This window comes from Prinia subflava, chromosome 24 (genome assembly GCF_021018805.1).
Source record: "Prinia subflava isolate CZ2003 ecotype Zambia chromosome 24, Cam_Psub_1.2, whole genome shotgun sequence".
Classification (NCBI taxonomy): domain Eukaryota; kingdom Metazoa; phylum Chordata; class Aves; order Passeriformes; family Cisticolidae; genus Prinia; species Prinia subflava.
The window spans coordinates 5,745,347-5,772,917 of NC_086270.1; the positions used below are offsets into that span (position 1 = coordinate 5,745,347).

The 27,571-nt window shown below is 60.1% G+C and overlaps 1 protein-coding gene across 1 annotated transcript in view; it reads left to right on the top strand.

Moving 5' to 3' along the window:
* NKAIN1 (sodium/potassium transporting ATPase interacting 1) overlaps positions 1 to 27,571 on the top strand; it is a 32,150-nt gene continuing 4,579 nt past the window's right edge. Inside the window, exons 1-6 of the mRNA XM_063418993.1 lie at positions 1 to 401; positions 21,804 to 21,941; positions 22,227 to 22,307; positions 24,209 to 24,406; positions 25,034 to 25,094; positions 27,460 to 27,541. Coding sequence (XP_063275063.1) covers positions 348 to 401; positions 21,804 to 21,941; positions 22,227 to 22,307; positions 24,209 to 24,406; positions 25,034 to 25,094; positions 27,460 to 27,541 — 614 coding nt within the window. The 5' untranslated portion in view covers positions 1 to 347. The remainder of the gene's footprint in view (positions 402 to 21,803; positions 21,942 to 22,226; positions 22,308 to 24,208; positions 24,407 to 25,033; positions 25,095 to 27,459; positions 27,542 to 27,571) is intronic.

Sequence of the window (27,571 nt, forward strand, 5' to 3'; positions counted from 1 at the left end):
GGGCGCGGAGCGCGGCTGTGCGGGAGACAATAGCGGAGCGGGCGGCTCCGCGCCGGGCCGGGCCGGGGATGGGCGGCCAGGGCTGCGCGGCCCCGCGGCCCCCGCGCCGCCCGAGCGGGCTGTAGCGGGGCGGGGGGCGGAGGGAGAAGGGGGGCGATGCCCCGCGCCGAGCCCAGCCCGCCGCTGTGCTGAGCCGGCGGGGCTGGCCGGAGGCTGGAGAGAGGGACATGGTGCTGGAGCCCCCCGTGACGCTCCCCGGGTGGCCAAGGGGCGGCTGGTGAGGAGCTGGAGCGCGGCGGAGAAGCGAGGCCACGGTGAGGGAGCCCCGAGGATCCGGCTGGGGAGCCATGGGGAGATGCAACGGGCGATGCACGCTGGTGGGATTCTGCTGCCTGCAGCTGGTAAGGCTCATCGGCATGCCGGGGGTGCTTTGTGCGAGATGCTGCCTGTCACCGCTCCCCACGCCGCCTCGGCGGTGACCTTGTGCTGGGACCAGCTCGGGGATGCCTCACCCTCACCCAAAAAAACCCACAGAAAAGGCAAAATGCTGAGCTAAAAGACAGGCAGTGCCACCCTCATCTCCTGCCTCAAGCCAGCGCTGGACGGGGAGATGGATGGGGAGGTGGATGGGGAGGTGGATGGGGACCCCTTCCCTGCGCTGTCAGAGCCCGGGGCTGCGTCTCCAGCAGGTGTGAGCTTTGTTCCCAACTGCAATCTCTTCCCTTCGAGTTCACTCCCGCCCGCGGTTTCCCGTTCTGGTGACTCCGCGGTGTCTCGGGGTGCTGGTCCCCTGAGTCGGGGCGCGAGGGAAACTTGGAGCCGCTGGCAGCACTTTGGAAACTCTCCCGCTCCTGAGTGGGACCCACCTGCCCGCGGTGGGGGGACACGGGGATGTGGCGGCAAGGAGAAAGGAGAGGGTCGATCTTAGCGGGATTGTCGGGTTTCGTGACAATCCGGTGCCGCGATCGCCGCCGCCCGCGAATCAATCTTCATCAGGCTCTGCCAGAGGAGCCGGCGAGGGCAGCGCGGGGGGGATCCGGGGGGGTCTGCTCAAACCAGCGCCGGCGAGGTTGCGATTAATTATCCCGGCGGGGTGGTGCGTTAATGGAGAATCAGCAGCCTCCAACTTGCTCTCGCGGCCGTGCCGGGCTCGTCACGGCCAGGAGAGCAGGGAGGGACTGCTGAAATCTGTGGGGTCAGCTCGTGGTGTCCCCGGGGACGGGGGGTGATGGATGGATGGACGCGGCGACGGCAACGGGCTCCAGAGCCCTCTGGAGATGGTGGTGGCATCCTGCTGACAGGCACTTTCTTCCCAGCTCTTGCTCATTCTTCATCCTTCAGAAAGCAGAGTGTGGGGAGGGGTCCCCACTTCTGAATGGGGGCTGCTGCTGGGGGGTGGGGAAGCTTTGAAGCTCAGCCCTGAGGCACAGAGGGATCATCCCCGGGCTGGGGTCCCCTCATTCCCAGCGGGAATGGCCTCTGTGTCCCCAGCTGTCCCCTCGCTCCGGTCTGTGAAGTCTCGCTTGCTGTTTCATTCACCTGATCCAGGACAAATCCAGCGGGGCTTTTCCAGGTGTGCAGGAGTTTCCTGGCTTTTGGTCACATTCCTTTTTACCACTCAGCTCCCAGGCAGGTTTGTTGGCGATTATTCCCCGAGATATCGCAGATGTGAGAGATGTTAATCTGTGAATTTCAGGGGAAGGCTGGATCGGTGTAAATTCCTGGGCTGGGAGAGCAGCTCCTGCTCCCACTCAGAGGAACTTTGTGCTGCTGATTGGGGTCAGACTGTTCCCTTCACCCTCACCCCGTGCGTCCTGGTGCTGTTGGCATCTCCAGAGGCTCCAATCCCTCACCAGGGACCTTTTCCACTCCATGCTCATGCTGACCCAGCTCATCCTTTGGGATGCTCTCCGAAGCTTCTTCCTGGTTTTGGAGGCAGCAGCTTCCATGCCCCCAGCCATGGGGAGATGTCCCCAACCCCCAGCTCCTCATCCCGGGGTGAGGGGTCTGGGTGCTCACCCATGGCCCTGCGCTGAGCCAGGCTCAGGGGACTGGAGGTGGCAGTGCCACCCAGGCGTCCCCTGGGGTGACCAAGGCCACCCTGAGGTTACACAATGCCTGGACCAGGCAGAGCTGAGGTTTGGGATGGAGCCACAGGGAGCGGGGGGAGCCCATCCCTGCTCCCCTCCTCTGCTTTGCCCCTGACATAGGGATGGCACTGGGAGGCTCATGTCCCCCCAGGCTGTGCCTGCCACCTGTCCTGCGCCCTCTGTTCTGAGAGTGGGGACAGCTGTGCTCCCAGTGTGCCCAGTCACGGGGGCAGGGGTTGCACTGGTGGGTGTGGGGCTGCCCCATGGCTGCAGGACCAGCTCGTGCCACCAGCGGGGCTGCCCAGGGAGGGCACGGCTTTGCTGAGCCCCCCTAGCCAGCCTGGACCTCAGTGTCCCTTAAACAGCAGAGTGGTGACATCCAGCCCTCCCTGAGGAGATGCCACCATCTCTGGCTGGTCCTCCCTGCCCAGCCCAGGCACCTTCCTGTGGCTCCATGTATGCCTCTGTCACCTCGTGGGCACCTCCTTGTGTGCCACTGTCACCCCCTGGGCACCTTCCTGTGTGCCACTGTCACCCCACGGGCACACTCCCGTGGCTCCTTGTGCCATTGTCACCCCATGGGCACCTTCCTGTGTGCCAGTGTCACCCCACGAGCACACTCCCGTGGCTCCTTGTGCCACTGTCACCCCATGGGCACTTTCCCATGGCCCCCTGTGGGCCACTGTCACTTCATGGGCACCTCCTTGTGTGCCACTGTCAGCCCACAGGCACTTTCGCATGGCTCCCTGTGTGCCACTGTCACCCCGTGGGCACACTCCCGTGGCTCCCGGTGTGTCTCTGTCACCCCCTGGGCACACTCCCCTGGCTCCCTGTGTGTCTCTGTCACCTCGTGGGCACCTTTCACCCCCAGCTGCTTTCCCAGTACTCACAGCCTGCTCCCCTGTCCCCTGGTCCCGGGGATGCTGTGGAGGCTCCAGGCCCCCAGGTGCAGCTGGCACCCACTGGGCACAAGGTCCCTGGCTCTGAGGGGCCCTGCAGAGCTCTGCCTGCTCCAACCCACACCTGAACCACCTTGGGAAACTGAGTTTTGGGCCATGACACCCCAGGGAGCTGCTTTGGAGCATCCAAACCCCCTCCAAGATCCTTCACCGCTGGTGGGGCCGTTCTGCGGGTGCTGGGTGACCCCAGTCCTGGGGACAAGCAGCACGTGCCAGATTTTGCCTCCATTTATGGTTTTTCCCTGGAAAAATCCCCTTGCCAAACACCCACCAGCCCTGCCCCACCTCAGGAGGGGCTGCAAGCAGATATCGATGATAATGAGGAGGGATAAAATCAAAACTCCGGGGTTTTCCTGCTTTTCCCACACCTGGGAGACACCAGGCCGCCTTTGTGACCCGTTGTTGTGGGATTCACCTTTTGTGTGCGGGAAATGGGAGCTGCTGAGGGGGACGGACGGGGCAGGGAGCCGAGGTGGCACTGCCCTGCTCGGGCACGGGGGTGTGGCAGCCACAGGGCACAACACTCGTCACCTCTGCAGCCTGGGGCTGTTGGGACAGCTGCGCTGCTGCCGGGGCTGTGCCAGTGACACAGGACACCGGGATATCGGGACATCGGGATTTGGGGACATCAGGATATCGGGATATGCCCTGCTGGCAGCTGTCAGGCCGCATCTGTCCAGCTGTTGTCACACGTCCCTTGGCGTCTCCGCTCTGCGCCGCGTTCAGGCGCTGCTGCAGGCTGCTTTTCCTCCAGCCGGCTCCTTCTCCTCCCCAAACGGGCGAGCCCCTCGCCCCCTCCCGCGGCCGCTCGGCTCCGCAGCTGGGTGGGGACGGGGCCGCTCCGCGCTCCCACCTCCGGCTGGTGGAGCCGGGAGCCGCTTCCAGCCCGGGGTTCGTTTCCTTCTTTGTTTCTCTCCTTCTCCTTTAATTGGCTGGAAAAGCAGAGCTGGGTTGGCACCTCCCGCCTGCCGGAGCCTGCCAGGCTGCCGGGGTGCGGTGCGGGGCCGTGCGGGGCCAGGCGGTGCCATGCCGTGCCATTCCGTGCCATGCCGTGCCACGCCAAGCCGGCCCTGGCATCCCCGCTTCCCTGCGGGGCTGGGGCGCGGGGGAGGGGCCGCGGCTCCGTCCCATCTTCCCCCCGAGCCGCGGGGCACCGGGAGCCTCGGGGATGCAACCCCCGGCCCCAAGGCTGGAGAAGAAGCTCGGGAGTTCTGCTCAGCGAGGGCTGGGTGGAGGGAGAGGACGATCCTTCATCTCCAGCCCTGTGCGACACCCCCGTGTGACAGCGGCACCCCTCTGCACCCCTGGGGGCTCCGTGGCCCTCCCGCCCTCCCTTCCTGCCCTGATTTCCCCGGATTTGGGTACCACCGGCAGCACCGGTGGGAGCCACCCTCCTCCGACATCTGCCGGCGTCTTTTGTCCTCGCACGGCTCCGGGCGCTCGGCCCGGGGACCGCGGGGCCGGGGCCGCCCCCGGCCGCATCCCCCCGCCCGCAAAGGGGCAACGGGGCCCGGGCTGAACTGGGATGGAGGTTTTCAATTACACAATTAAATGCACAATTAGGTGTAATTACCAGAGCTCCGAAGGTGCGACTGCTCATAATGGGCTTGTAATCTACTGCCGCCGCTGTTTGTACTGCTCCGCTCCGCTCCCTAATGAGTATGGAAAGCGCTCCCATTTGCATGGTTGCCATGGAAATGGGGGGCTGGCGGGAGCGCGGGGATGGCGAGGGGAGTCCCCCACCCCCCTGAGCCCCCCAGGCCCCGCTCCGAGGGGTGGGCGCGATGGGTGCGGCGATACCTGCGCTTCTGGGGGGTCACGGGAAGGGAGGGATGGAGGCACGGAGGGATGAGGGTGCTCTGGGGATGAGGATCCAGAGCAGGCCCCAGGGTGGGAACGGTGTTTGAAAAGGCTGAAAAACCCCACCCCACCCACCCCGCCACCTCCCCGGGTGTGGTACCGGGGGTGTGGGTGGTCGTGGAGAGGCTCCAGCCAGCCCAGACCTCCGTGAGAGTGAGCATCCTCCGGCACATCCACACTGCAGGCAGGGCTGGGAAGGTTTATCGACGCGCGTTTGGGAAGGCTGAGCCTCACGGCTCGCAATTAAAACCGCGATTAAAGCGCCGTACGTCTAAATTTGCAGGACCAGCTAATGTGCACCCAAGAGGATTAACGAGGCCGCCTGAAGAACTCCCTAAATCATTCATGGCTGTTCTTAACAGAGCTGGGAGCGAGGGGGACTGGAAAATAAATGTCTCAGAGGGCTGGGTTGTCGAGAAAATAAAGAGGATGAGACTGAAACCAGCCTGGCCCGACAGTGGAGCTGTCAGAGCCCGGGATGGAAAGGCTGATGTGAGCAGGTGGGCTCATGGAGAGCTGGGAAAATGAGCCTTGCCCAGTCAAACCCGGCTCTTGTTTCTTCTTGAGCTCACAGGTTTGGCTGCTGGAAGGGCCTGAGCTGCCCCAGCCATGTCTGGATGCTGATAAGGAATTTGATTTAGCCCCAGGTGGCTTCTGTTTGGAAAAAAATTAGCACTATAAAAAATCAATGATGCTCATTTCAGGACTAGGCAGAAAGAAGAGAAGGAATAAAATCATGGCTGGGGAAAAGGTGTGGGATGAGGGGATGGTGGTGAGCAGAGCCTGGCACAGGAGAGTCCCCCTGGAAGAGCATCTCAGCCAGCCCATGGGGCAGGTGCCTGTCCCATCCCAAAATCCATTGCCAAGCCATTGGGAGAGGGCTGGGATGAGTTCCCGAGGATGGGAGATGTGGCAAAACAGGCACTTGAGAGGTCCAGGGTCTGTGGCTGCTCTGAGGGAATGGAAACCTGGAATGGTTTGGGTGGGAAGGACCTTAAATCCCCTCCAGTGCCCCCCCTGCCATGGCAGGGACCCCTCCCCCTGTCCCAGGCTGCTCCAGCCCCAGTGTCCAGCCTGGCCTTGGGCACTGCCAGGGATCCAGGGGCAGCCACAGCTGCTCTGGCAATTCCAGCCCAGCCCCTGCCCACCCTGCCAGGGAACAATTCCTGCCCAATCTCCCATCAAACCTCTCCTCTTTTAGTTTAAAACCACCCCCCTTGAAGATGGGAGGTGTAAGAGATTCCCAGCACCAACAGCCCTTAATGCAGGAGAAATGAGGCAAAGCAAATGGATTTTGGGGAGAAAAGGGTTTTTTCAGCCCTGAAGGGGATCAACCACAGCCAGAAATTACCTCTGGGTGTGTTTCCCTGCTGCCTCTGGTCAGCTCTTGTCCCAGGCCTGGGGCCGTGTTTGGAAGCTGAAGACAACAGGGACATCCCCACACAGGTCACAGTGGCAGCATTCAGGGGTGCTGAGTGCCCTGGGTTATTATTCCAGCAAAGAGGATGGGTTTGCCGAGGGAATTCATGGCTGGAGGATCCAAGAACATCTCGTGGTGTTCTTTATTCACAGGCTCTGAGCCTGGGGAATGCTCTCCCTGCCCGAGGCACTGACAGTCCCACCGTTTTTTCCCTCTGCAGCGGCGCTCTTGGCTCCTCTCTGCTCAGTTCCTCCAGAGAGAAACCCCAGGAAAGACCTGGAGGGGCTGAAAACCTGTGCAGGGAGGGTTTGGGGCCCAACCAGTCCAAAACTCACAGCGGGGGAATTCAATTCCCAAAGGGAAACCCACATCCCTCCCTGGGATTACATGGACTTACAGACCTGACCTGGAGCTCCCACAGACCTTGGCACGGGGTGGGTTTTGGGCATTTGGGAGGACGCTGGGAGCTGGCACCAGGACACCGTCCCAGCCCCGTGCCTGTTCCCAGGGCTGGGAAAGGCTTTGTGTCCCACTGCTACCAGTGTGAGGATGGGATCCGGGCTGGGCAGCCTCGGGAATGCTACAGCCACGGCCTGGGGATGTCCCATCCTTAGGGAAAGGGGCAGGGACGGGAAACCCACAAATCCCGCAGGGCCCGGATGTTTCAGCAGCTCCTCCAGCCCTGCTGCAGGGTGCAGGTGGCTGTGGATCCACCAGGGCAGCGCCTGGATGAGGAGTGCCGGGGGTGGGACCTTCCCAGCCCTCATCCCACTGCCCCAGGCTGTATCCCCAGCCCTCATCCTCCCGGGATGTCCCAGGATATCCCTGTCCCCGTCACAGTTTGGCTGGAATTGATGAAGCGCTGGGGGTTGAGTGGGGAGAGAATGATCTTCCCAAATCCTGGGGGATGCTTGGAACAGCTCAGAATGGCCCCCTTGGCACGGATTTTTTTTTTTTTTTCCTTCTCCCCACTTGAAAGTAGCTATTTATTTCAATTTCCAAAATACGGATGTAATGGGCTGGAAAACTGGGAAGGCGAGGCAGGCAGAGAGGAGTCCAGGCCGTGTTCAAACAGGACATTAAACCCCAAGAGGATTTTTAATAAGATTAATAACAGCTCCCATGTGCTTGGGGGAAAATTTCCCTCTCCTTTGGGTCTCATCTGTGGCAGAAGGAGATTTGGTGGGAAAAAAAAACAATGGCCCAAGCACTGTGTGGGAGCACTGGGACAGGACGTGTCCCCTCTGTCCCCATGGGGTCACAGGAGTTAATAGGGGATTTTCCTGGGATGGGAGGTGCTGTGGGGCCTGCCCTGGGGCAGGAGTTCCCTGTTCACCAGCAGGGATCAGCTCCTGGAGCCTGCAGGGAGCGGGGGCTCAGCACATCCCGGCAGCTCCAGGGGTTTGGGAAGCAAGAGCTGGGGGGGGGGGGGGTTGGGGTACCCGGGGGTGAATCCAGTGGGATCCCCGAGCCGAGCTGGGGCTGCCTGCAGGACCCGGCAAGGTTGGGAACCACCCAAAGGGGACTTCCCACCTTTGTCACAGGGCGTGACACCCCAGTGCCACCCCCTGGCCCTGTCCTGGCACAGGGGACCCTGGGGAAGGTCCTGGGGTGCCCAGGGGATGGCGGTGACAATGACACCGCAAAGCCCTCTTCGCTGGCTGTGTCCTGTCCCCTGTCACCCTCACTGCCTGGCCGAGGTCACAGCTGTGCTGTCACACACCCGGGACACCGCCACGCTCAGGGCTGCCCCGCTGCTCGGCCCTCGGGCTAATTACCTTGATTAGGGGTAATTAGCGCTCTGGGGCACTCTGGTCTCTTCCCAAGGCGGGATCGATAGCGGGGCCCTTTCCCACCACGGAGTGTCCTGGGAACAGCGGGAATGTGGCCCCAGGGAGCTGAGAGGAGCCGGGGCAGGGCGGATTTGCCTCCCCTGGCCTCGTGCTGGGGCAGGAAAATCCAAAATCTTTGGTGGATGGGATTTGGGAAGCTAAAGAGCCAGGGGTGGCCTCAGTGGCTGTCCCAGTTTGGGAACTGGGGCTGCAGGGAGCTGTGGGAATGTCACTGGAACGGTGCCACCCCCCTGGACACACTCGTGCCACCCCACAGCGACTCCCCGGTACAAACTCGAGTGGGAAATGTCCCAGGGGAGGGGAGGAGCTCACGGTGGAGCTGAGGGTGCCTGGGTGGGAGTGTTGGAGTGGAGGGTGCTGGGTCAAGGTGGGGGATGCTCAGGTGGGAATCAGGGATGCTCAGGGCGCTCCTGGAGGGTGATTGGGGTGGGAATGGAGGGTGTTTGGGGTGGGAATGGAGGGTGTTTGGGGTCAGAGTGGAGGGTGCTTGGGGTGGGAGCAGAGGGTACCTGGGATGAGTGAAGGGTGCTCCGGGTGAGCACAGGGGATGCTCAGGGTGGGAGTGGAGGGTTCCTGGAATGCTGAAGCTCGTGGGAGCCTCAGGGAAACCCTGCCCTGCTCTGGTTCTGGAAACGGCTCAGGTTGGTGGTCGTGCTCAGCCACTGCCTGCAAGTGTCCCACAGAGAGTCCTTGTCCCGTCCTCCCAGGCCCTCTCCCCCTCCTCTCCACCCCACTGGATCTCAGGAGCGGTGACAGCCGTGGTTGTGGGGTGCAGCTGGGTTCCCCAACCCTGATTTGGGCCCCCCAGCCCCGGAAAGGCCCCAGGTCCCACCCGTGGGTGCAGCAGCCAGACCCAGGGTCAGCAGCTTTGCACAGACCCTTTGTAGTCTCAGATTTGCGTTTTCTCTGCTTTTCCCTGCCCCGTAAATTTAGGCTCAGGAACCAGCCCCGTCCCTCTCACCCACCCTGGGGACACCTGGCATCTCCATCTGTGCCTGGGGGACCCCCTCAGCTCCTGTCCCCTGCTGTCCCTCCTTGCTGCCACTCCCAGCGCGTCCCCGGCTGCTCCCCGATTCCCCTCGGCACTGCTGGCACTCTCAGGCGAGTCCGGCACTCTCAAGTGACTCTGGCACTCTCAGGTGAATCCGGCACTCTCAGGTGAATCCGGCACTCTCAGGTGACTCTGGCACTCTCAGGCGAATCCGGCACTCTCAGGCGAGTCCGTCCCTCCCCGAGCCTTTTCTGCCACACCCGGCCCGGTTCTCCCTCGGCTCAGGGTGTGGGGCCGCAGCCAGAGCCCTGTGATGGACGTGGCACAGGGTGGGCACCGAGTCCCCGTGGCCATGTGGGGACCCCTGGGGTGGTCACAGAGCAGCTGGGGGGGGTCTGAGGGCTCCCGGGGCTGGAGGTGGCACTGGAGGGTGACACCTGTGGGTGGGTGGTGGTACCTGAGCATTGAGTGGGTGATGGGTGGCTCTGGGGCCATGGGTGCCACAGACAGGCTTGGGTGCGGACATCCTGGGGACACCTTGGGGACACCCTGAGGACACCCTGGGGACATCCTGGGGACAATGCTGGGTTGGGACCAGGCGTGGGAGTCCTCAGGGGCTGGGGGTCCCTGTGCCCACCCTGACTGTGCCTCAGTCCCCTCCAGCTCTCAGCTCTGCCACTGCCTGTGGCCACCCTGTGCTCCTGGGAGACAGCCGGGATGTCCCCCCACCCCCCTGGGATGACAGGGCAGCGTCGGGAGCGATGGGGATTTCGGGTCAGTGTTTTATTCCCTGCTTTGTTCCCTCCTGGGAATTTGCCTCGTGCCTCGTTTTCAGTGGCTCCCCCAGGGATTCCATTTAGCAGCACAGCCTGGTGCTGCTGTGACCAAGGAACACCAGTGGGTTATTAAAGTTTTATTTATGTTTTTAATCTTTTTGTGTGGTGCTGGCCTGCGGAGGGGTGCAGGTCCCCAGTCCCGCTGGGGGTGAGGATGTCCCTGTCCCATTCCCAACCCTCCTAGGGCTGCATCCCACCTGGATTTCAGGCTGCTACCCCCGAGCCCAGCCTGGGTCTGATCCTGGTCCAGCACCACTGGGAGCTGAGGGAATCTGGGGGATTTGGGGTGACTTTGGGGTGTCAGGAGCTGTATTTAGGGACCCCCTCATCGATTTGGGGCTGCCTTATGCCCCATTGGTTCAGGTCCTCTCAATCATCCATCCAGGACATGGGTGCTGCCCCCAGCTTTGGCACCCACAGGCCCCAAACCCTCCTCTCCTCTGGGTGCATCCACAGCAAGAATGAGGATTTCCACCTCAAAATGTGGGGGCAAATCCCAGCCCAGCAGCACCCACGGCCTGGACACAGGACTGATGCTCCCACCGCCTTTTGGGGTCCCCCTGTGGCTCCTGCCACGGGAAATGGTGCTCTGGGCTCTTCCCATCTCCCCCTGCCCCATCCCCTCCTCCATCAGAGGGATGCTGACCCCACTAATGACCCCAACCCTGCTAACAACCCCATCCCCCCCTCACAGCAGCCCCAGGCCCTAATTATTTTTAATCCACCCCCCTCCCCCGCAGAAGGAGTTGTGTGGCGTCAGGGTCGGGTCCCGTGGGTAGGTGGCACTTCCCAGACAAAGCAAGCCAGGCCCTAACAAAGGGCCTTGAATTATACATGGGGCAAGGGCTCGGCAATTAACGGCGCCCTCATTAGCAGGGTCGAGGGTGGGGTTGGTGCCCCCCACCCTGCAGGGCAGCAGAGGGAGCAGGGAACACGGGAAGAGCTCCAGAGCCCCATTTCCCATGGCGGGGACCCCAGGGGGACCCCAAGGGGTGGTGGGGGCACTGTTCCCGTGTCCTTGTCACAGCAGGGCCCACGTGGGGAGTGTCCCCAGCCCTGTCTCCGGGCCTTGGTGCTGCTGCATTGGGTTTTCCCTAAATATTTTCATATGGAGAACCTCATCCCTCCCGTGGGTGTATCCACAGGGTGATGGGGTGGGACAGGACCCGTCACCCGGCTGGCAAAGCCATCCTGTGTGGTCACAGCAGGAAAACCAATTTTGGGCAGAAAATCCCCATTTCCCCAGTGTGGGGCTGGCCCTGATGCCGGGGGCCGGGCTCACATCGCCGCTGGGTGCAGGGGACTGCAGCAGGGCTGGGGATGTCCCCTGGCACGACACCTCGTGTCACATCTTGTCCTTAAGGGATGCGGAGCGGGAGGGACCCGGCTGGATCCAGCCCCTGGAGCTGCTCATCCACCACCCCCACCCGGCAAAGGGGCTGGAAAAACCCATCCCAAAAACCCCTCCCGCAGGCGGTGGGGGTGGAAGGAGGCAGCAGCAATTAATAAAAGCGATTTTTACGGCTGTTTGAGGAGTCTCTAATGAGCTCCCGCGCGTGGCGGCTGCCGATGGCTGCGGTGAATGACGCGCCGGTGGCCACGGCACGCGCCCGGGATGAATGGGACAGGGATCCTGGGATCTACAGCAGAGGGGTCATCGGGATCTACAGCTGAGGGATCATTTGGATCTACAGTGAAGGGATCCTTGGGATCTACAGCAGAGGGATCCTCAGGACCAACAGCCGAGGGATCATTGGGATCTATAGGAGAGGGATCCTAAGGATCTACAGCAAAGGCATAATTGGGATCTACAGCAGAGGGATCCTTGGGATCTACAGTGAAGGGATTCTTGGATCTACAGCAGAGGGATCATCGGGATCTATAGGAGAGGAATCCTCAGGATCTACAGCAGAGGGATCCTTCGGATAACAGTGAAGGCATCATTGGGATGTACAGCAAAAGGGTTACTTGGATCAGCAGCAAAAGGATCATTGGGATCAACAGCAAAGGGATCATTGGGATCTATAGGAGAGGGATCATTTGGATCAACAGCAGAGGGATCATTGGGATCTATAGGAGAGGGATCATTTGGATCAACAGCAGAGGGATCCTTGGGATCTACAGCACAGGGATCCTCAGGATGTACAAGAGAGGGATCATTGGGATCTACAATGAAGGGATTGTTGGGATCTACAGCAGAGGGATCCTTGGAGTAACAGTGAAGGCATCATTGGGATGTACAGCAAAAGGGTCATTTGGATCAACAGCAAAGGTGTCAGTGGGATCAACAGCAAAGGGATCATCTGGATCAGCAGTACAGGCTCCTTCGCTGAGGGAGTTGCTCCAGATATTCCAGTTTTATAGGACGGTGCATCCCTTTGGATGCCTCTCCTGCAGGAAAGCCCTGGGATGGGTGGTGGGAATGGTTGGGTTCTCTGGTCCTGTGGGACCCTGCCTGAGTCACAGAGGCAGTGCCAGGGCAGAGGGGCTCCACTCCCACCCCTGGAAGCCGTGACAGGGATGGATGATTTTCGGAAAAATGTTCGTGGGGTGGTTACTGAATCCCTCAATGGATAGTGAGATATCCTGGGCAGACTTTTGCACTCCTTCAGGGTTTGGGAAACATCCCAGGCCCTTCCCTGCCACTCACCACTCCCACCCCCCGATCATTTTCTTCCAGCCCATGGAATTTCTATCCCTGCCTTGGATGCATCCAGCACCTTCTCCTTACAGGGTGCTCATCCAGCCAGGAGGAGACCCCCAAACACCCCAGGTCCCATTATTCAATGGAGAAATAAAAATAGCTTTCCAATTCTCCAAGAAATTCTCATCCACGGGGGGTTGCTCCCATATTGAATTCCAAGTTCCCCCAAATTTAAAATACAAATCCTCCAAATTTAAAGCAAAGGTTTCCCATATTTAAGCCCAAACTCTTCCATATTTAAGCCCATATCCCCCAATTTTAAACCCAAACTCTCCAAAATTTAAACACAAAACTCCACCAGACCCGAGACCAAGATCCCCAAATTCCAGCCCCAAAGCCCCCAGGATGTAAGCCCAGGATGGCGGGGGCGGGGGGGGCGGTGCCCCTCACCCGGAGTCCTGGGTGCCCGTGGGTTGTGGAGTTACCCCTAGGAGAGGGAAATCCACCGGGCTCATCCCATAAATCCCATAAATCCCATAAATCCCGTTTGCGCCTGCAGGTCCCTCCTCGCCGGGCAGCCGAGTCCCTCAGACCTGCGCCTTTGATCCCGGCTTTTAAAGCTCAAAAACGGGAGAAATGCTGGAACAAACAGCCGCACCCGCCGCGCTGGGTGGGCGCACACGGGGACCACCTCCAGATGTCCCCTCCGTCCCTCCGGGACGTGGGAGCGTCCCCGCCTCCTCCAAAACAATCCCAGGGAAAAATCAATATTTTGGGAGCCGTTTCGCCTCCCCACCGGCTGCCGCCGGCTGCTCCTTTCGCGGCCACAGCGCTCGCAGGGATTATTTTTGCTCCCCGGCTCATTAACGGGGTTGTTACCAGGCAGATTTCCCCACCCGAGCCTCTCCTTCCCAGCCAGCGGGCCGTGGGAGGAGGGAATGCCGGTTTCCATAGCGATGCGCTTGGCTTTAATCAGGGTTTCTTCCCTGGGAGAATTGATTACAGAAAGTGGCGCTAAATAAGTCAGTAAATTGGATTTTTTTGTATATATATATATATATATATATATATATATATATATATATATATATAAAATATATCCCCTTTTATCCTCTCCTCTGTTGGATTATATTAAAGGTGTCTTTGAGGCACAGGTTGAGACTTGGGGAAAAATACCTCTGGCTTCTCCCAGATGTCGGGATAAAGAACAGAACCGGGAGAATTGGCAGGGAAATTGCCTGTGGCTCAATCTTTGTCCACGGTGGGCTGGTGGGGGCATCTCCTCCGGCATCCATCCTGCCCCATCCTGGTGGGATTTGGGAGATTTTTGGAGCAGATTGTCCCATTCCTTTGCTTTTCCCTGTCCGTCCCCCTCCCATGTCCAACCCCAGCCTTTGTCTGTGTCTCATTCCCAGAATTTGTGATTTAGGGAGTCGGGCTCCCCACATCTCTCCTGGATTCCCATTTTATTCACTCTGTGCAGTGCCCCAAAGTTAAACCCAAGATTTGCAAATTTAAGGACAAAATCACCAATATTTAAGCCCCAATTCCCCCAATTTTAAACCCAAGATCTTGCTAATTTAAGCACAAAATCCCCCAAAATTTAACCCCCAAATCCACCAGATCCAAGACCAAGATCTCCAAATCCAAACCCCAAACCCAAATTAAAGCACAAGCTGTCCTAAATCCTAGATCCCCAAATTAACCCCCAGCTCCCACCAGGGATCTCAGCCAATGATTCCCCAAATTTAAGCCCAAAACCTTCCAAATTTAAACTCGAGTTTCCTCAGACTTAGGCCCAAGATGTCCTGCGTTTAAATCACATTTCCCTAAATTTCATCCCCAAACCCACGGATTAAAGCCCAAGATCCCCCAGGTTTCAGCCCTGAGCGATTCCACATTCTCTTGTGAGGTTTTTTAGGGATTTTTCCTTCACTTTAATTAATGCTCCACCTCTCAGTGGCTTCTGCTGAGAGTCTCCAATGGGATGTCTGATGGAGGTCCTGCATTAATCCCAGGGATTTTCTTTGTCAGGTTTTGGTTTGGGGGCCGATGTCCCTGGGGAGAACAAATTCCTCCAAGGCTGAGCCAGGGCTCGGGATCCACGTTGGAATGGGACAGGGATTTATTTGCTGTCGGATGGGATGGGATGGCACTGGGAATGGATGGGAGGTATGGGATACAATGGGATACAACAGGATACAATGGAATACAGTGGGATACAATGGGATATAATGGGATACAGTGGGATGGGATGTATGGACTGGGGGCATGGATGGCTCTGAGAGGACAGCAGCCTCTCTCACACCCCAGAGATCCCAGCCCTGCTCCCATGGGTTTGAAGCAGCTCCCAGCTCGGTGTTCTCAAGGCACAGCCTTTCTCCAGGGCTGGAGCTTCCATGCACCCTGCCGTGCCTCAGTTTCCCTGAGGACCAACTCTGATGGAGCTGCTCCCCCTGGCCAGGAGAGCGGGTGCTCCTGGTGCGGTGCTGAGCAGCAATCAGACCCTTTTCCAGGGAAACTGAGGCACAGCAGGGCAGGATCACCATCTCCGCCTCACTGGAATTCTGGGTCGCACTGTGGTCACAGCCCGGTGCCTCAGTTTCCCCTCTGCGCTGTTCCTTGTGCGCATTCCCCTCTCTGGGGACACCCCTGGCGCCCTGTCACCCCCTTCCTCAAGTGCCACCGCCCCTTGTCCCCCCTTCAGGGCACCACGGGCTTTCCAAGGTCACTGCAAGGTGACGCTGCGGGGGACGCTGAGCACCAGCCCGGGATTAACGGGATCATCCCGGCTCTCTCCTGCGGAAGCAGCCGCAATTCCCGAGGGGCTGGAGCAATTCCCGGCGGGAACATCCAGCCTGCGGTGCGGGAGGGCAGCGCTGATGGGCGGGCAGGGAATTGAGCTGCTTCGATCGCCTCGGCTTTCCCTCGGCGCGGAAAAGTTTCCTGGCTGGGAGGCAGGAGGGGGACAGGGATCACGGCAGCGTGCACGGGGTGCTGCCAGCAAGGGCTGGGGAGCTGCGTTAGAGCTCAGTAAAACAGAAATGCAACAGCGTGGCGCAGTTAAGGAGATATTTTATCAGAGGTGAATCAGTTAGAGCAGCCTGCTCCTGAGGAATTTGTGGTGTTTTCAGGAGAAAAAAGAGAGGAAAAAAAAAAATTCTTTATGGGGATATTGGAGCCAAACGCAGCCAAACCCCGCGGTTTGGGAGCTGGTGGGGCTCAGGGCTTTGTTTTAGGGTTGTGAACGAGGAGGACCTTCCTCCCAAGGTGAGAATCATCGGGAGGTGGGCATGGAGCACCCCCTCTCCATGTGGGAACAGCAAATTCCCTGGATTTCAGCCTTCCCAGCATGGCAGAGCACCGTGAAGGTTTGGGGGGAGGAAGGGGGGTCTCTCTATGCCTCAGTTTCCCTTTCCTGTGATGGAGCCAGAACAGGAGGGGCCAGGCTTGATCCACCGCATTTAGGGGACATATTAATATTATTATTATTAATAATAATAGTAATAATTATAATAATAGCCATTAGCCACCCCAAGACTGCATTTCCCAGCCCACCCTGGTGGAACCCTCAGGGTGGACAGAGGCAGGACTTGGGTGTGGGAGCAGGGCTTGGAGGGCACCCAAGGGGCGGCACCCTGGGGTGCCCGCGGATCCCACGGGGATCCCGAGGCGCAGCGTCCAGGCGAGCGCATCCAGCCGGGGCTGCGTTCCCATGGCAACGCCGGCGGATGCGGGGAAATTAAATAAATAACTGGGAGAGGGGTGGGGGATCGAATGGGAGAGAGGAGGGAGCGCGGGGGATGGGAGGTGGGTGCTGGGGGCCGTGTCCAGGGAGCCTGCGCACCCCAAGGGTCCCCAGTGCCACATCCCGACCCCTGGGATGCTCCAGCCACCCAGGGGTCCCAGGTGTTGGGAGCTCCATCAGGGGGGTTCAAAGGGGCTATGCAGCCACCAGGAGCCCCCAAAACCTGCGGCGTCCACAAGGGATTGTCCCAGCTGGGGAGGGACCCGATTTGTGCCTCTTTCACCCCAATTTTTGCTCCTGCACTGGGGCCTTTTCCCAGCTGGGGCTGCATCCTGCTCATCCCCACCCGATGCTGGAGAGGGATTGAGGCCCCGGCGCCTTTAATTTCTTTCCGTCTGTGATTTTATGGAGGTTTTTGCAGATGGAAGTAGGTCAGGAACTTGTTTCCAAGTCATTAAATGAAGTCCCTGGGTTCACAGCGGTGTTTGCACCTCCTTAATAGCCAGCCGTGCTCTCCTCTCACTGAAATCGCGGCCGATTCCCCTTCCCGGGGCTGCGGAGCCGCTTCCCGCGGTTCCCGGGGCTCCTCATGAGCAAGGGAGGGCGTTGGCAGAGCCGAAACGCTTCAAACTGCCTCAAAAAGAGAGGTCGGGGGGAGCCTGCAAAGGGGTCGGGGTGGGGATGTGGGATCCTGGAGCACCTTTGGGCTGGGAGCCGGGCGCGGCTGCCCCCGGGGCTGGGGCGGGAGGCGGCCGGAACTCCAGGGATGCTCTATCAGCCCCGGGGCCGTGCAGAACGTTCCTCATGGGTCGGGCATCCCGCTGCCCTGGGGGGTTTCTCTCCGAACCCCGATATCTTTTTGTGGGGCCAAAACTCCCAGAAAGGGGGGAGGCTCAGGGACGGGGAGCGTGGCGCTCTCGCAGCATCTTCGGCCGCGGCACGTGGGGAATCAAAACGGCCAAATCTCCTCAAAACGCAGCGAAATGAAAAGTTAAATCCCCGGCGAGCCTCGGGCATATGGTGTGCGGGAGGAAATCACCCGGCTGCAGGATAATGACCCATCGGGGGGTCAGCAGCCCAGCCCGGAGGGGAGGGGAGGGCGCGGGGGGAGCTCGGAGATCAGCCCGAGGTGCAGATGCTGCTGCGGGGATGAAGAGCAGCAGGTAACCAGAAGCAGCATCCTGCCTACTCCAGGATCCTGCCCAGTGACAGCTCCGGGATCCTGACTGTTCCAGGAAGGGAGAGAAGGCTCCGGGGAGAGCTCAGAGCCCCTGGCAGGGCCTGAAGGGGCTCCAGGAGAGCTGCAGAGGAACTGGGGACAAGGCATGGAGAGACAGGAGCCAGGGAATGGCTTCCAGTGCCAGAGGGCAGGGCTGGCTGGGAGATTGGGCAGGAATTGTTCCCTGTGAGGGTGGGCAGGGGCTGGGCTGGAATTGCCAGAGCAGCTGTGGCTGCCCCTGGATCCCTGGCAGTGCCCAAGGCCAGGCTGGACACTGGGGCTGGAGCAGCCTGGCACAGGGGGAGGGGTCCCTGCCAGGGCACTGGGATGGGCTTCAAAGGTCCCTCCAACCCAAACCATTCTGGGATTCTCTGCTCTGGAGGAGGGGGAGCTGCTGTTCCTGGGTTCCAAGGGTGCTGGGTCTGTGCTCCCCAGCCAGGTTGCAGTCACATTTCCAGCTCAGTTTCTCAGCTGTGGTGGGGAAGGCGCTCCCTGCTGTCCGTGCAATCCCTCGGCACAGCCAGAGCGGCCTCCAGCTCTCCCATCCTCCTCATGGGGATTAAGGACTGGGAAAACTTGGAGTGATGGGATGGTCTGAAGAAGGTGGGTGGGTGGTTGATTCAGGGTGGGTGATTCAGGGACAGAGGAGCTCCTTCCCTCTTAAATTTGGTGTCAGCACGCTGGAAAAATCCCATTTTCCTCCAGTTCTGCCTCCCTGGTGCCATCTCCCGAGCCCCAGCTGAGCCCCCATCTCGGCTCCCCCCTCCTGGCACTGTCCTCCCCTCACCCCGGACGGAGCTCGGCCTCTCCCGCTTCCATCTCCCGGTGAAAACAAAACCCTCGCAGGCAGCGCCGGCCGAGCGGGACCCGCCCGCAGCTAATTGATGTGATTTGCTGCGAGGAGAGCGTTTGGGGCAGATCGATGAACCCGTGAGTGTTTAATTAAGAGGGAGCCCTAAAACTCGTTGCATTGATCAGCGGCAGGTTTATCTTAATTAGCAGTGGGATGGCGTTTGCATCCCGGCTCCCGGCGCTGTGCAAGGCCCTGGGGTGCTGTGAGCAGCGGGAATTCCCGTCCCAGGAGCGGGGCAGCCTGGGGAGGATGCTCTGAGCCCCACGAAATGATTTTGGGGGTGTTGGATGCTGCTCGGGAGTTTCTTGGGGAGCCGTGCTCGGGGTGAGGCTGAGCCCCGGAGCTGCAGTCACTCAGGGGCTGGGGCTGCTGAAAGCCCCTCCCAGGGGCGTTTTATCCCCAAAGGATCGGGGACGATGTTCTGAGGGCTGGACCAGCACTGAGCTGAGGGTGCTATTCCGGGCCAGTGCTGAGCTGAGGGTGCTTGCTCAGCCCCGCATTTCCCTGTGCTGGGTCACCAACCCTGGGCTCCTCCAGCTGGAGGTCGTGCCTCAGTTTCCCCACTCGTGAAACACGTGGGGCTGACCTTGGGATGCCCTTGAGATGCCCTTGGGGTGCCCTTGGCAGGCAGTGAGGGCCGGGGAGCTGCAGCCACGCTGCCTTTGTGCTGTCTCTGTCTCTTAAGTTGCATCCCATGAGGATGGAAAATCCAAGATTGCCCTTCCCACAGAGGGAAAAAGCTGGGATAACCCACGGAGCAGTGTTGGAGCCGCTGGGGTGGCTCCAGCAGAGCTTTGTGGTGCAATTAGCAGCCCCTGCTCATCCATGGGGAATCTGGGGTGTTTATCCATGATTTTGCCTCTGGGATGGAGAAAGGTTTGGTTCAAGCAGGGTCTTCCCAGCTCCTTCTCTTCCAGGCCATGCTGGATGGAATTATGAAGCCACTCGGGTGTGATCCCTTCGCTCCAGCTCCAGGGGATGCCCCCAGAGCCCTTCCCAGCCCCAGCCCTGAGCTTGGAGCACCCCTGGTACCCAAACCTCCCCCAGCTCCCGCTGAGCAGCCCTGCCAACAGCCCCCAGATGGATGGGTGGCCATAAACCCCCGAGCACCGCACTCCCTGTATCATTTATTATTTACATTCCTCAATTTAGGAGATTTACAGCCCGGCTGTGAGTATTTCCAGAGGCTGTTTCCTCAGAGAGTTTAAATAGCAGGGAAGTGAATTAAGTCTCAGTGCAAACAGCCTTGTCCCGGCCCCACAGATCCTGGGGCTGCTGCTCCAGGGTTTTGCATCACCTTTCACTAAAATCAGGTTCCTGCTGGCTCCAATCCAGCGGATCCTGTCCCAGGGATAGGGCAGGCGATGGGATATCGCAGTCCTAGGGTGGAGCTGGGCTAAAATCGGTGTGGATTAGAGCCCCCACAAAGGAAATTCAATCAGTGTTTGGAGTTATGTGGATGGGGAAACTGAGGCACAGCTGGTGGATGCACATCCTCAGGGAAAACTCAGGCAAGGACTTTCCCCAGCTCATTAACTCCCCCCTGTAATTAGGACTCACTAACTCAGGCTGGGATGCTGCCTGGGACCCCCATGGGTTCTCCCCTAATTCCAGACCCCTTTGGGAGCTGCTGGTGAATGGAGGGGGGATGCAAAGCCCTTTTGTCCTGCAGTTTTCAGGATAAACTCCCCCTTTTTCAGGCAGGAAATTGGGGAATGGTGCTGCGGGGAGGACTGGGGCCCCTGGAGCTCTCAGGGTGAATCTGGGGCACCTCAAAGAGTGACAGCACAGGGCTGAGTAAGATAAATGGAAAAAAATTTGGGGTTTCCAGGCCGCTGTCGACCTGTCCCTGCTCCTTGCGGTGCCCTAGCATCCTCAAGTTTCCTAAAACTTCTCCAAAAAACCATGACCTCATCAAAAATCCCCATTTTTTAACTCAAACCCATCACTGAACATCCCAGAGCTCCAACCTTGCCTTTGCCTGCCCCTTCCTCGGAGCCAATCCTGTAATTAAGAGTAATGGAGCCCGAGCCGGCAGGAACGGAGCCATAAATAAGTGCTGGGATCAGGGGCAGATCCTCTCAGCTGCCGGCCCTGGCGGGGGGATTTATCCGCCTGCAGCACGGCCTCATCTGTGGATTACAAACGATAACGGTGATCAGAGGCCCGTGGATCCACAGAGCCAGAGAGGATGGGCAGGAAATCAAAATACGTAGCTGGAGGCTTTTCCCATCATAAATCATCCTCCAGGATGGGTTTGCAGCAGAGCCCAAGCTCTGAGTGATGGGGAAACTAAGGCACTGTCTTGGTTTGAGACAGGTGTCTGCTAGGGAGGGGCAGGGCCTCCCTAGAGATGGAGAATTCGAATCCCCTCCCTCCAAATTATTATAATTTAGAAAACTAAAGGGGCTTCCAGGCAGAGGTATGGGGACAGGAATAACAGTTCTTTACTGGTATGTATGACAAAGCAAACAAACAAACAAACAACAACTACACCATTAATAATAAACAGAACCAGGAACCTCGAGGGCTTCCTTTCACAGAGCCCGGGGCAGTTTGATCTCGGTGCCCCTGCAGGACTCCGAGAGCACCAGGCTGGAGCGGCAGGGATGTCCCGGGCTGTGGGTGAGCTCAGGAGCTCTGTCGGTGGCAGCTGGAGCGGCAGGGATGTCCCGGCAGGGCAGGGCAGAGCGGGGACACAGAGCAGCAGAAAGCCCCAAAGCAGCGCAGGAGAGGCGGCGGCGGGGCAGGGCCGGCCCGGCAGGGCAGGAGGAGGCGAGCTCAGAGCTCCTGGCACACGAGCAGATGGTGGCAGATTTCCCAGGAGGGGACAGGGTAGGGACAATGAACTCCTCCCGCAGCGAGCAGCAGCCCGAGCGTCCTCTCTCTCTGATGCTGAGAGCAAGAGAGAGAAGCTGCCCCCAGTCCTGTCCTTTACCTGCCCCAAAACTCTCCCAGACAAACTCCCAGAGACCCAAAAACAGAAGGTGTAGCCTGGTGCTACCCTCTCCTTTCGCCACTTCTTTGTTTTGGTCAAGCACTCACAAGCACCCAGCAGTCAGTCTGCTAGCAACTCATGGGGAAAAATTCTATAAGTAAAAAAGAAACCAATGTAACCCCCGACAGGCACGGAGAGTATATGGGGTTCCATCTCCTTGTGTTCCCTTTTTAGCTCCAAACCTCCCCAATAACCCTGTCCTGCTGGCCAATGCACGGACATTCCATCCTACTGCAGCCCTTTATCCATGGAATTCCCAGCACTTTCCACCCTCTCCTCCCTTCAGCACCCGGAGCCGCCCTGACCCTGCCCCCCTCCCTGCTCTGTTCCAGGTCGCGGCGCTGGAGCGGCAGATCTTTGATTTCCTGGGATACCAGTGGGCCCCCATCCTGGCCAATTTCTTACACATCATGGCCGTGATTTTGGGCATTTTTGGGACGATCCAGTACAGATCCAGATACCTCATGATGGTAGGTGCCGCCCTGGGGTGTGGGGAGGGCCCGGCCCCAGGTCCCCCCTGTATTCCTGGGAACAGAGCAGCTCTGGCTGCTCCAGCCCTGGCAGTGTCCGAGGCCAGGCTGGACAGGGCTTGGAGCGGGACAGAGGGAGGTGCCGCTGCCCACGGCAGGGCTGGGATGAGCTTTCAGGTCCCTTTCCATGCTGGTTTTACGATTCCACTATCCGAACGCGGAGCCCCGAGGGTGCAGCGGGCGGGCGGGGCTGGCGGGGCTGCCCTGAGCTCTCTCCTCCCCCAGTACGCCGTGTGGTTGGTGCTGTGGGTCGGCTGGAACGCCTTCATCATCTGCTTCTACCTGGAGGTCGGGCGCTTGTCACAGGTAACGCCCCCCCCTTCCTCCTCTTCCTCCCTGCATCCTCCTTCCCTCCGTCCTTCCGTCCTTCCTGCTGTCCCGCCCTGCGCTCCTCCTCCTCCTCCCCTTCCTTGTCCCCCAGAAGTGACCCCCAGAGCCCGGGGGTGTCCCCCAGAGCACTGGATTCCCATGGGATGGGATGGGATGGGATGGGATGGGATGGGATGGGATGGGATGGGATGGGATGGGATGGGATGGGATGGGATGGGATGGGATGGGATGGGATGGGATGGGATGGGATGGGATGGGATGGGATGGGATGGGATGGGATGGGATGGGATGGGATGGGATGGGATGGGATGGGATGGGATGGGATGGGATGGGATGGGATGGGATGGGATGGACACGCTGACGGTTCAGGCCAGGGTGAGAGAGGGTGGCCGTTTCTTCACCCAAAATTAATTTCCTTTATCTCCCCTGAGTGGAAAAAGGAGCGGAGGAACGACGGGAACAGGGATGAGCAAGGGCAGGAAAGTTTGGGGCAGAGTCTCAGGCAGGGATGGGGAGGGCAGTGAATGGGAGGAAGAGATCCCCTCCTGTACATTCCCAATTTCCTGGGGGTGGCAGCCGTGGCTGGACAGCATTCCCGGCTTTGGGAAGTCGCCCTGCAGCGATGGGGTGAGGGTGTGAGTGGGGCTGTGCCTTCACCACACCCTGGGCTGGTAAATGACAGCTTTTACACGAAATGAGCTTTTACATGAAGAAGAGCGAAACTCCCCGCAGGGATGGGGCAGCACCGGCTGCTCTGAGCACCCTCCGCCCAGGGTCGGGGTCCCTGTGCCGAGCTGTGCGTCCCTGCCTCGGCTCTGAGACTGCGAGGACATCCCGGAGGGTTGGCGATAGCCAGCTCCGCTCCCTCCGTGCTGCCCCAGGCAGGGAAAAGCCTCCTGGGGGTGTTCCATGGCTGGGAACATCTTCCCGAGCAGCTCCGGGTCATTTGAGGCTCCCCCGAAGCGCTGGGTACGCAGCAGGATGCGGAGAGGGGGAGGATTCCTTCCCACCGCGGGTTTTTGGTGGAAATCCCCGCTCCCCGTCACGCTGCCGTGGCAAAGCTCCCCCTCGTCCTCCTCCCTGCGCCTCAGCCGCATCCTCCAGCTCCACAAACACAAACCCACTCGCTCCCTTTCCGGGTTTTTGCCGCCCCCAGCAGCAAAAATCTTTTCATCCCAGCTTGGTGATTTCCTGCGGAGGATGCTCAGTCCCGGCACAGCCGAGCTCTGGGGGGCAGGGAGGGGCTGGGGGACCCTCATGGGCTGGGGGCTCAGCCAGGGGCACCAGGGGGACCCTCATGGGGTGGAAAGGGGCAGACAGGGGCCGAGGATTCCCCCCACCCTTGCAGGGCCCTGCTGCCTGCCCAAAGCCACCCCATGGTGCTGGAGAGGACACAGGCAGAGCACCAAAGCTTGTGAGGGACAGACAAGGAGGGGTCAGGGGGACCCTGCAAGGCTCCCTGGGGTGGGATGAAGGCATGGCACCCCAAAACCCCAGAGGAGGCAGCAGGGGCTGCCCTGCATCCCTGGAACACGCTGATGGGTGTTCCCATGGACCCGTCCCCGGGATGGCAGGAGGAACCAACACAAACAGCTGCTGCCCTGCTACTCTGTGACACCCATCCTGTCACCCGGGAATCACCTGGGTGGTGACACCCATCCTGTCACCTGGGCACCTCCTGGGTGCTGCTTGACCAGATCTCCACGGCACCAGCTCGGGAGGGAGCCCCAGCCCCCGGGGCTGCTGGCCGGGGGTCAGGGAGGTGCCCTGCTCTGATCTCACGGAGCATCCTTGGCTTGGGAAAAGCCTTTTGCTGTCCAACGCTCCCGCAAAGAGCCTCGGATGCACCGCCTGCCCCTCCTGCTGCCCTCCTGCAGGACCGAGACTTCATCATGACCTTCAATACCTCACTGCACCGCTCGTGGTGGATGGAGAACGGCCCGGGCTGCCTGGTGACGCCGGTGCTCAACTCCAACCTGGCTCCCGAGGACCACCACGTCATCACGGTCAGCGGCTGCCTGCTCGACTACCAGTACATCGAGGTGGTGAGCAGCGCCACGCAGATCTTCCTGGCGGTAAGGGCGCCTCTCCTCACCCCTCCTCCCGAACCGGGGACGGGGGAGGCGGGGTGGGGGCGCTGGAGCGAGCAGAGGCGCCGCGGTCCCGCTGGAGGTGCCCCCATCACACATTTCCGTCACGCAGAGAGGAGCAGACAGAGCCCTGCCAGCACCCAGGGGTGCTGCCCGCCCCATACCTGTCAGGTTGAGGGCTGGACACTGCAGGGAAGGAGGGATCGCTCCCTGGGAATGAGCCTGGAATGTGCTGCCCGCTGGGAGGGAGAGCCCCCCTTGTCGGTGACTGTCACCCCCGTGGGGAGGGAGGTGGGAACGGGACACACCTGGAGGCAGAGCTCCCTAAAACACAGCTTGAAGGGGAACTGGAATTCCCAAAGGGTTCCCAAAGGGTGTGGGGCTCAGCACCCCCTGTGGGGTGCCAGCCCCGGGTCCCTTAGGGCCCCCTCCTTGTGCAGCTGAATCCATCCAACCCTGCTGCACCCCAAACTGCACCGGGATGGGTTCTGGCTGCTCCCAGTGCCCCCAGTTTACCCCCAGTGCCCCCAGCCGTGCCCCCACTGGCACCATGCCGGCTGTGCCGCCCCTCAGCCCATAACCAGCCTCTCCCTGCCCACTGTTTTTCCCCAGCTCTTCGGCTTCGTCTACGCCTGCTACGTCAGCAAAGTGTTCCTGGAGGAGGAGGACAGCTGTAAGTGCCCTGGCTGGGGGGGACGGGGAGCACGATGTCCTCGGCTGATGCCGTCCTGAGCGTGGGGGTCTGGGGAAGCAATGCCCGGGTCCCAGGCACCTGAAGAAATCCCTTTAGTTGGGTTTTTGCCCCATTTTCCCATCCCTGGTGAGGCTGAGGTGCTGAGATGGGGCAGCTGTCACTTGTCCCCCGCCTTGACAGCCACAGCGGTCTGGGGACACTGTGTCCCCCGGGCTGTGTCCCCACTGCCAGATTTTACCCCCAAACAGGGGGAAAACCCAGCATTTTAGGGAAAGTGATGTCTAACTGTAATCCAGCCTGTGTTACTCTTTATGATCCGACCCCGATCCCTGCAAACACCCCTCGGGAAGAGCCCCAGCCCCAATTAACCAGGTGCTCGAGGCTGTGGCTGTCCAAGTGCATTAAAAGCTCATCTGCCATTAATTAATTCCCACCAGCTGGCAGATCCCAACAGGGCAGTGCCACAGCGTGCTCCTTCCCCGGGATCAGCACCGGGATCAGCATCCCACCCATGCCACGGACCCACAGGTGGTCCCAGCCAAGCCTGGGGATGCAGCATCCATGTTTTCCCTCCTTTCCCATGGAAATAAATCACCTCCGTGTGGAACTGCCCGCTGCCTGCGGGAACAGCTCCTTTCCAAAAGGGTTTGTCCAGCACCAGCGGCTCCGGGAAGCGTTTGCAGTCCCACAAACTCCCAATCAAACACACTTTTAATATTAATGCTGCCTCAGCCCGGGATGCAAATGCATCTTTTTAATGGAATATCTTATTGGATTTGGAAATGGATGGATGGAATCAAAATCGAGAGCTGGTGGAATATTGAGTCAGGAAGGGAAATATTCCGGGAGAGGGGGGCTCTCCCCTGGAACTCTCAGCTCTCTCACACCCACGGATAACCCACCCCAGTGTGGGATTCTCCTGGGTTTGGGGGGTTGGGAGGTGCTGGGGGTCCTGGAAAGGTTGGATTTTCTAGCCTGACTGCACCTGGAGCCCATCCCTGTGCTGGTTGTGCCGGGGAGAGGGCTCAGGTCTGGGGAAACCCGGGATGATCTGGGAGAAGTTGGGTACCCGCAGGCACCCAGGGCATCTCCACCTGCCCAGGGCACCCCCGAACCCCCCAGGGCACCCCCAGGGTACCCCCAGAGCTGCCCCAGCACCGCTGTGATCAGGGGCCGGGTCTGACACCGGGATCCCCCGGGAATGGGCTCGGAGCGAGATGAGCCTCCAGGCTGGAAATCCAAGCAATAAAAGCTGATCTCTGTGCCTGCAATCCCCCGAGGTGACAGCCTCAAACGAGCGCTAATTCCCCCATAATTCTCCTTAAATGCCCACTCCGCGGACAGCGGGAGGGAATTTCTTCCTCTCTGTCCAGCGGCAGCCCGGGGCCGTGCTGGAGAGGAGAACGGAACCGCCGGCACCGCCGAGGCTGCCGCGGCTCCTTTCCTCCGTTCCTCACCGGAGTTTTCCCGGGATCTGCCCCGATCGCGGCCGCTGTTACCGGGCATGAAGCCCCGGCCGGGGGTGCTGCGGTGCCTCCCCGGCTGCTCCATTTCAGGCTGCCCAGAGAGCCTCTGGAGTCTCCTTTCCTGGAGACTTTGGAGGTATCCAAAAGCTGGCTGGATAAAATTCCAAGTGCCCTGAGGGACCCTGCTTGAGCCGGGAGCTTGGACTGGGTGATCATCAGTGGTGGCTTCCAGTTTGTGGTTCTGGTTTATTCCCCTGGGAGACCACAGCTACCGGGAATGCAGGACCGGGATGATGCAGTGACTGAGGATGGCAGATCATCCCATCCCATCCCATCCCATCCCATCCCATCCCATCCCATCCCATCCCATCCCATCCCATCCCATCCCATCCCATCCCATCCCATCCCATCCCATCCCATCCCATCCCATCCCATCCCATCCCATCCCATCCCATCCCATCCCATCCCATCCCAGGCTGCTCCAGCCCCAGTGTCCAGCCTGGCCTTGGGCACTGCCAGGGATCCAGGGGCAGCCACAGCTGCTCTGGCAATTCCAGCCCAGCCCCTGCCCACCCTGCCAGGGAACAATTCCTGCCCAATCTCCCATCCAGCCCTGCCCTCTGGCACTGGAAGCCATTCCCTGGTGTCCTGTCCCTGCAGCCCTTGTCCCCAGTCCCTCTGCAGCTCTCCTGGAGCCCCTTCAGGCCCTGCCAGGGGCTCTCAGGACTTCCCAATCGCACCCTTTGAAGTTGCATTTCCCATTTTGCTGCCATGCAGCTGCAGCCCGGGATGTTCCCCATCCCAGGGGTGCCCGGGGTGCCGGGACTCTCCCGGCTGCCCCTCCCCGCTCACCCCACCGCTCTCCCGGCTCTCCCCAGTTGATTTTATCGGCGGCTTTGACTCCTACGGGTACCAGGCACCACAGAAGACGTCGCACCTGCAGCTACAGCCGCTCTACACGTGAGTCCCCGGGGTGCTCAGGGGTCCTCA